At 45.1% G+C, this 9,216-nt stretch overlaps 1 protein-coding gene across 8 annotated transcripts in view; it reads right to left on the reverse strand.

Annotated features, from left to right (window-relative positions):
* Positions 1-8,292, reverse strand: part of tjp2b (tight junction protein 2b (zona occludens 2)) — a 48,938-nt gene extending 40,646 nt beyond the window's left edge. For 2 of the 8 annotated variants that reach the window (XM_081707302.1, XM_081707303.1), the window contains exon 1: positions 8,166-8,230. Coding sequence is in view for 1 of the 8 variants with exons in the window: in XM_035521813.2 (XP_035377706.2) it covers positions 2,701-2,757 (57 nt within the window). In the remaining 7 variants the exon portion in view is untranslated. Of the gene's footprint in view, positions 1-2,612; positions 2,949-8,165 lie in introns of those variants that run through there. The other 6 variants (XM_081707305.1, XM_081707304.1, XM_035521813.2 and 3 more) reach the window with 6 other exon arrangements.
* Positions 8,293-9,216: the final 924 nt, after the last annotated feature.

Here is a 9,216-nt window from a genome sequence, read left to right on the forward strand (position 1 = left end):
GGAACACAGAGAAAAGTGCGAAGAGCTGCTTGCACACTGCTCTCACCCTGCGAGCACACCGATAAGACCAGCATAATTTGTCATGCTCAGAGAGGAAATAACAGCTTTGCTAATGCCACAAACCTCCAGCTAAACAATTCCAGGGGAAAAACATGACTTCTTTTTTTTACCTTGTATGGGCAAACACTGTGTAAATAAACCAATGACAAGAACAAGCAAACAAAGTCTCGTCTCGTGGCGCTGGCACGGGGAGACGAGCCAACACTTGCAGCAGAAGGGCTAAAAGCTAGAGGCGGCTGCAGCATGTGTGGCCGGATCTGCCGTTGGAGAGAGGAAGCGGGATGCCACCTCGCAGCTCGGGGCTGAACACCTTGATGGCTACTTTTAAACGCACAGCGCTGCCCTGGCGTCTCCTAAACGGGACATTTTCATACAGGCCTGCGCAGATTTGAATATGCTAAATACTGTGTATAGAGAAGAGTTTGTTTATTTAGGCCCGGGGTGCTATGCTACACACTGCATACTACTGTAAATATGGCTTAGTTAACAAACCAAATGTATACCCAATGAATTGAGATTCTCTTGCACAGCATTGACTCAAAAGTGCCAAAGGACCTGCGAGACGGGAGTGTTGAAGCGCAAGTGGGCATGGCAGGCCCGTCAGTCCGCGGGACTGCACCGGCGGTGTGAGGCACGCACGTGCAGGGGGAGGAATGCGAGCACAGGGGGTCTTGTGTCTGGCATGTGCTGTCCGGAATCAACTCTCCGTGAAGGGGGCACGACCCCGGGTTCCTAGAAATGCTCAAGTCAAGCCTGCTTTGCTCCAAGCCAAAAGTCTGATCACAGTGATATTGTGTTTTTTAGCATTACACACCAGTATAGCATTAACAGACTACCAGTGTGTCAAAACTTCATCAACAGATAAAGAATGGCCTTGTCTAATTACATCAGCAAGCCAAACTGCCACTGGGAAGATGAAAGCAAACCGGAGCCGTTCCGGACATTTGGTAGATTAGGTCTAATTGGCACCCACCCTCGCGCTTCCTCTGGTTAGGGTTCTGTGGGCTTTGACCTGTCCAGCTGACGAACAGCCTTGCACACCTCAGAGCAAGAGTAATAGTCCAGTGTCAGCTATCCCCAGCTATAATTATAATCAGAACCATTCGAAGATTAAAGATATAAACTGACCCAAGATCAGTTTCTCTCAGTTTCTTCTGGTGAACAGAACCAGTATCAAATTGTTTTTTTTTTTCCCCATAAATTAATAATACGGCTAGACATAGCCATTTACAGGAAAGGTAAATCTTAGTTAAATGTAAACCAGAAAAACAACTGCTTTGCCGATTCCAGGCCAGATACCAGAGGTTTACCCCTACAACACTGTGGAAAGCCCTGCGTAATTCAAACCGGACTCTCACAAGACCACGAAACTCTATATGACCTCAAACGGTTCTAGGATTAGATTTCCCATTGGTTGCCTTTAAAAACCGTTCCAGAAACAGCTAGGCAAGGCCAAGGATTTTTAGGAATACAGCTGAGCCTCCTGGTATGATTATTTAACCCTTGTCAGCCTAAGACCTGCAGGGTCCTTGTGCTTTTAAATAATGCGGACCGTAATCCTCCTAAGACGCTCCCCGCTGTGCCAGGCCAGACAAGACAATACTGAACCCAACGAGAGTCCACTGGACTTTACTCAGCCATGCTGGGGCGCAATAACGGCGCCCTCCTCAATGACCTGAACGACCAAGCGGAGGTGCCGCCGAGCGCCTGCAGTCTCGTAAACAACCGAATCATGTCTCGTAAACAACCGAATCATATGTCTCGTAAACAACCGAAACATAAATCTCGTAATCTTAGGAGGTAACGTCAGTCGTAGGCTATTTGACGTCAGATTCAGGCAAAGCTTCACTATGAAAACAGGGGAAAACACAACAGAGGTAAACAATAAATATTGCGAAATCACCCAATGTACTGATTTTTCTAGACAGTCTTGCTCTTTGACTCAGAAGCTTACAACTTAAAAAAGCGGACCGAAAACAACCCAACTACGCAATGAGTGTGTGTGAACGCCCCGAACATGCGGGCTGTAATATTTAACACACCCTGCTGATAAATACTAGTTTCTAATGCCTCGCAGCCTTCAGCCTGAGCTGGACTTTACCGGGGCACTTCTGACCAAGTGCGAGAGGTGGAACGTGACAGGCGACAAACTCGAGATGGCCAATGAAATATTACATTTTTCAAAAACTAAACTTGTTAAAGGCTCAAAATATTGCCCGTCCTTGTGAAGTCTGTCCTTAAAAGTCATGTGAAAGCTTTGCCTCTTATAAACTCGTATCCACAGCGATGCCATATGCGAGGTAGGTCATAAATGTCAAACTATGACAGTAAAAGCTGCAGTAGAACTACGCAACGCTCCGACACGTAAAGACGCACGGCACCAGGTGGACAGTAGACCGTCCATGTCCATGTCCATGTCCATGTAACACACCTGTACCGAACCCTCCACAGGTGAAGGGGACCCGGTTCAGCGCTCCTACCTGCTCAGAACAGCGCAGGTCACTCGCGATATTAGTTCAACACATTGACCTCGAATTCGCAAATACTATTACCTAGGACGCTCCAACGATACAAAAAAATCGCCCTTAAAGCTTGTGCGTGTTACACATGGGCCGCGCTCCTCTTAGCCGGATGACTTACTCCAACACTCTCGTTTTTATTCGCGTACGGGACTCTTCCTCCTCCTTTGACAGGCATCCTGCGCTCTTCAGGAAAGCCGCTTCAGCAGTAGGAGGTTCGCGGTGGACACTTGCGCTTCCCTACAGGCGCTTTACGTCACGCATGGCCACCTCAAACGTCCCCGAAACGCTCCGTCGGATGCGACCCACGGCTGCCCACGGCTTCTATGACCAAAGGCATAGCCGGAGAAACACGCTCGCAACGGGAGACTTTCGAACAAGCCCACCCACTTCACGGTCATACCAAAACAGAAACAGGCCAGGGGGACCCAGAGCCTTAAACGGTGCAAGATTCACGCAATAAGCCGACATAAAGTTGAGCGCAGTGGCGTGTATTCGCCACGAAAAGCGTCGCGGTGTTACACGCTTTATTGATAAACCCACAATGTGATGGGGGATTTTCTTGCGCGATACTGTCACCCCCTGAAATGGGTCCGTCCATGTGGCAAACATCGATTTTAACTGTTTTCTGAAAGTTATAGGATAAAACTGTTTGGGCTGTACTGTCAAAGCTACAGGATAAAACTGTTTGGACCCTGTGACCCTAACTGGCGTACTGAAAATTATTATTATTTTTTTTAAAAAAACAAAACAAAAAAAACCATCAAAACGTCTGATTTGGTGGTTCCCTGATTTTTAACTTTTGACGTCCACTGTCTAAATCTACTATCATATACTGTCATATAGGAGGGTAAGCGTCTATGGTGTGAGTTGCCCACAATCCAGTAAACTAATATTTAAAAGGGCTAAATCAATGAATTCTATATACTGTGATATTTAAAACTATTTTATTTAAATACATTTCTTGATATATACATTATAGAATATAATATAACTGTTACGCTGTACTAGAATTAATTTTTCTGACCAATCCTTTCAGAAAATGTGAGGCCTTATGAACCAATACATGAAAGCAATAAATATATAAATAAATAATTGCGAGCATAAACGTTTCAGTGGTTTAGAATTGTAATTCCAGATAATTACTGGTTGAAACAAAGACTGCTGTTGTCTATATAAAGCCAAAACCTTCAAAGGAACCCATTCTGTATGCAGTGTGATGTGAACACCATAGCGAAAATGAACAACAGAAACTGTCTGTGTTAATAAGTGAGTTTAAATGCTCGTATGCTTAAAATAGATTAAATGTTTCTTTTTTTAAACATCAGCGGGAATTGAGCAACAAACTGGCCGAAGGGCGAAAATGAGCTTATTACTCAGAATCCCAGTATACACTGGGCTACACCCAGTTGAGCCATGACAGTGTCTGCTACTAGAAATCCATCGGCTCAACGCTGAGGTCAGCAGGCAAGCTTCTCTGTCATACATGATGTCATAATCAGCCTTTGTTAATGATAAAGGGGTGATGCATCTGTGTGGCTCTCAGGGGTAACAGCACCAGACTGTAATTCTCTCTCTCTCTCTCTCTCTCTCTGTGTGTGTGTTCATGCGTGCAAAGAGGTCGCCTTCATATGCTCACCATTCATCTCTTCTCCAGTAAGCATTTCTGAATAATCTGTACAGCCATTCAGTGACCTGACCTGATTTGGACATTTCTAAAGCTGCTTTGTGACAACATCTGTTGTAAAAAGCACTGCATTTGATTTGATTTGATTTAGCTTAATTGAATTAATCACACATCACCTATTCAAATGCAGCAGCCATACATAAAAGACCTGATACACAGTGGTACTCTCTATTTTTTCCTGTGTGTGTGGGATTTGAAGCGAAGGGGGTGGTCATCTCAGCTGTAGAGTCTATTCTGTTGGCTAACCTTGCTGCACCTATGGCAGTGAACTGTCATGTCGGCCTTTGTCCATAACTGACTGTGTCGTCATAATCACTGCTGAAGAACCAATGAAGAGCCACTGCATACTTTTAAAAACAGCATTTGATCGGGATCTTAGTTTTCTCCTTCTCAAACAGCAGTTTAAATATGGCGGGTTTGTTCAGGATGTCCTGTTAAGAAGACCCCCGCCTCCGTCGCGTGCAATATGACACAAGTACTGACAATTCACTCCAACCAATCACACATGTAGTGGTAATTCACTCTGACCAATCACACATGTAGTGGTAATTCACTCTGACCAATCACACATGTACTGATAATTCACTCCAGCCAATCACACATGTAGTGGTAATTCACTCTGACCAATCACACATGTACTGACAATTCACTCCGACCAATCACACATGTAGTGGTAATTTACTCTGACCAATCACACATGTACTGACAATTCACTCCAACCAATCACACATGTAGTGGTAATTCACTCTGACCAATCACACATGTACTGACAATTCACTCTGACCAATCACACATGTAGTGGAAATTCACTCTGACCAATCACACATGTAGTGGAAATTCACTCTGACCAATCAGTAGTCACTTTTCAGTATTACCTTGGCTCATTTGGAACCAGAGGTTGAGGTTGAAAAAAAGCAGCAGGTCCCTGGTACTGTCCATAACTTCTCCCAGTGGAGAACCAAAAAAGGTGAGAGGAAGTAAGTTGAGGCGAGATGGTACCACGCAGTCGAAAAGCTCCATAACACTCCTGTCTTACGACTCAGTGATCTAAGACAATGCAAAATATTACATGTACCACATCCATGTAAAGTTGTGTGTGTGTGTGTGTGTGTGTGTGTGTGTGTGTGTGTCCTATATTAAGCCTTTGTTTGTTTACACTAAATATAGTACCCCAAACCTTTCTCTCAATAACACTCCTAGTGTAGGTGTAAAAACTGGTTTAAATAGACTTCAGCACATGGATCAAATTAACACCTACAAAAATTTACACTCTTCAGCAAAGCTCATCTTCCCCATGAAATACAACAACCTGCACCTCACATTGTGAGCTGGAAGGAAAACCTATGCCATGATGCCACTGATCACACCTAAAGGGTAGATGCATTTTAATTGATTTATAGTTATAAAATACTTTGAATTGGGTTTAAAAATCTAAATATTATTGCTTGACAAGGACATACTCAGGTTTTTGGGTTTAAATGCAAAACTAATTGGTATAATTTGAATGACAAGTATGAATTAGTTCCCTCTAGAGCATTTAGCTTGACCAGTAGGCTTTGACGGTACTTTCCACGGGTCTTTTACATGCTGATGTGAGCTGGTGCACAGAGCGGGCTCTCTGGAGCAGAGCGAGGGTTTTGCCAGCTTCCTGCTACTTCTGTCCTGTCACTCATTAGAATGGCAACGCTGCAATTCTGCCACCAAGCGCTGAGTGATGTGTCTGACATCGCTAAGGCAACCGAAGACTTATGACCTGGGACTTATGCCTTGGGACTTATGGGTGAACAACAACAACAACAAAACAATAACAAAACAACAGCATCCCTCTAACAAACCATTCACCATTACTGGTTATGGGCCTACAACAGGTTTGGCAATAACTGGTAAGTCTACGTCACATGAGCCTGTGCGGTTTTATAGCTGTGCTACTACTGCTGAAGTATGTGTTGGCCCTGCCCGGGAAGGGAGTAGCCACAACAATATGCAGCCTGAAGTTATGGATTAACAAGCATTGTATTTGGAAGCACCTACTTTACGGAGTTAAGAACAGCCCAAGAGGAATAAGACGTATTCAGGCACTGTGTCTTTCATCTACGGTCCTGCAACAGCATGCATTTGTGTGTCTGTATATCGCAGCTGACTTTCTGCTTCATGAAAAAAAGTTTTTTATTTGTTTGATTTGGATTTAGAAATATTTTTTTAGCGTCAGCTACTTGGATGGTCAGGTAATTTGTCTGTGTGTGCAGTACCCCCTTTGAACACAAGAGGGCCTGTTTACACACTTTTGGCTGCCCCGAGTTATTTAATCAGAGCGCAAATTTGTAAATAATCCATAAAAATATACACACTGGCACCAGGATGACCTCTCTGAACCATGTCAAGTTTTTGAAGTCGAGGAAATGATAAAGCTCTTAAAGCCTAAGTATGATCAGTAAACGTTTCCATAGTAAACCTTCCTGGTCTGCTGCACAGCCCTTCCTAATGGGGTCTGCGCACAGCAGGGCCACGCTCCAGTTGGGCGTATTGTGCTGTTCACCCTGAAATCAGGGAGATTTCGTCTGGATTCTGGCTGCACTGCAGAACTATAAATACTTCATGACCAGAGATCCAACTGTCCTATGATATCTGTCAAGATGGCAGGCACTGATTGCTTCTCTCACCAGCCTCTCTTGACTGAAAACGTCGCTGGGTTTTTTGGAGACGTAAACGTGACGGGCGCTGAATGCTGTGAGAAGCGCGCGCTGGGCGCGTGCCAGTAACCGCACCGGAGCAGTAAGCGCAGCGCGCGCATCCTCCAACGGAGGAGGAAGAGGAGATGGATGAAGGTGACCCCGACGAGCGCGTTCCCGCCGCCCCTTTGGCGTGCGCGTAAATCAGCCCCGTGGATCGCCTGACTCGCCGCTGCTGGCTTGCGTGAGAAAGTCCAGATCAGCAGCGGAGAGGCAGAGATCAGGCCAGGTGAGGAGGAAAAGCACGCACAACCGTCTAAAGGGCACACCTGTATATTTAGAAGCTGCTATTTATATTTAATGGCATTTGTGAATTAGGAGTACATTTTTACCATGATTTTACCCCTGGTTTAGGATGTAGTGAAATAATGTTTCATTAAAAAACACATTTAAAAATATAAAAGTTTTCTTTTTCGTACTAATCTTAGATCCCAAGTACCAGAAAGGCTTCGACAGCAAGACATTTGCTCAGCCCCTGGTTTGCCTCCCCGTATGGGCATTAAATAAAATGTCACATGAAGGCCAGAAGAGGTACACTCAGTGGAATACTTAAATAAATACTCTCCTAAGATCTAAATACTCCCCTAAGCCCACTGGCTGAAGAAACGCATTCCAGACAAGCTGTTGCTAGTATATTGGTTTTTTAAATCCTATTTAGGCTGTGATTGTTACAGATTTATTTAAGGCCACTGCTTTGTGCTTGTGCAACGCAGTTCACTCTTAACTCTTCCAGTGGAACCGTGTTTTAAGGAGGGATGATACTGTTAACATTTAGGTTTCTTGGAATAAATACATGTTTGGTAAAGTAAAGCAGAAAAACTGCAGTCAGTAATGACGTTTGCTGTACTGTCACTGACTCACTGACACATGCTGATGTGGTTAACGGGCTGAGATTGGCACGTGACAATCATTGTGTCCTGGACCGTATTGATTTGTGTATTTTTTTTGCACAAGCTAGAGGCAGGAATGCACCAATTAAAGGCCCTGAAATGCCCTGCTCATCTATAAGGGAACGTAAATGAAAAATGAATCGAGGACGTGAACGTCAAGACATGTCCGCGCGTCACTGGGGCACGTGGGCATTGAGAGACGACGAGGAGAAAAGCATGAAAGCAACAGGCGTGTGATTATCAGCAGGAAGAAAGAAAAATGAAACGGGACGCAAAATACCTGCGGCAGCGGCGTGATTTTATGGATGGAGTCGTGCAGCGAGTCGGCCAGGCTCTGCGGCTTGCTGCTCCGCTGGCTGCCCTCCCTGCGGTAGCATGTACGGAAGAGTTCGCAGCCGCACTGCTCCCTACAATAAAACACGCGCGTTAGCACACACGGTGAACTGGATGCGCGCAGGATCCTCGGGTCAGTTTATGCGCTGCGGGCCAAGTGTGTTTGCTTGGTCGGGTCCTGCAGTATTACCGGTCACTTACTGGAGAGACCGTCTTATGTTAGCTGTGCCCAAGTTCAGTCCTGGAGATCTACTGCCCTGCAAAGCTTAGTTACAGTCCTAATCTTGCACACCTTCTCTCTTATTATACCGAAGAACTACTGACTACTGAAGGACTCGATTAACTGGATAAAGAGAACTAGATGAGGGTTAGATCTAAACTTGAGTGGGTCACCAGCACCCTTCTTGGGTTCTTCTGGTGTAGGTCATAATGTGCAAGTCTGTAGTTTGTTACGTGAGCTCAATCTAGCAGAATTATTTACTGGTTGCACTCATGGAAAGACTGGGTTGTTTTGTTCTGGACCTTTCAGAGCACAGACACAGGAAATAACATAACAGACAGAACAGTTCAAAAAATGATATGGGTCATGTGTGTTACTGCTTGTTGCAAGGACTCTCTAAATATGGGTCTCTTAGCACTGAGGATGATGAAGATCATGTCCCTGCCAGTTTCAACATGTGGCAGACTCTTATCCAGAGCGACGTTCGTATTTATTAGTCCGGTGGTACGTATCCTCACTGTGAACAGAGCTCATAACCATGGTGTTGTCAGCACCTTGCTCTGCCCGCACTACCAGGTGAGCTGCAAACCCAGTGGTGGATGAGCTCAGAGAGAATGGGGCTCTCCAGGAGGGTTGCATCCCTGGCCACGCTGCTGGGGTGTGATTTGAGTACAGAGCAGTCACTCAGCTGTCCAGGGGCATGTTGGTCAAAGCCCAGAGTCCTCCAGCCATCCAGACCCAAATAGGAGGTTCTCCAGTCCTAGCTTCTCAGCCGCAA

Source organism: Electrophorus electricus, chromosome 25, assembly GCF_041902795.1.
Source record: "Electrophorus electricus isolate QZ-2024a chromosome 25, ASM4190279v1, whole genome shotgun sequence".
Classification (NCBI taxonomy): domain Eukaryota; kingdom Metazoa; phylum Chordata; class Actinopteri; order Gymnotiformes; family Gymnotidae; genus Electrophorus; species Electrophorus electricus.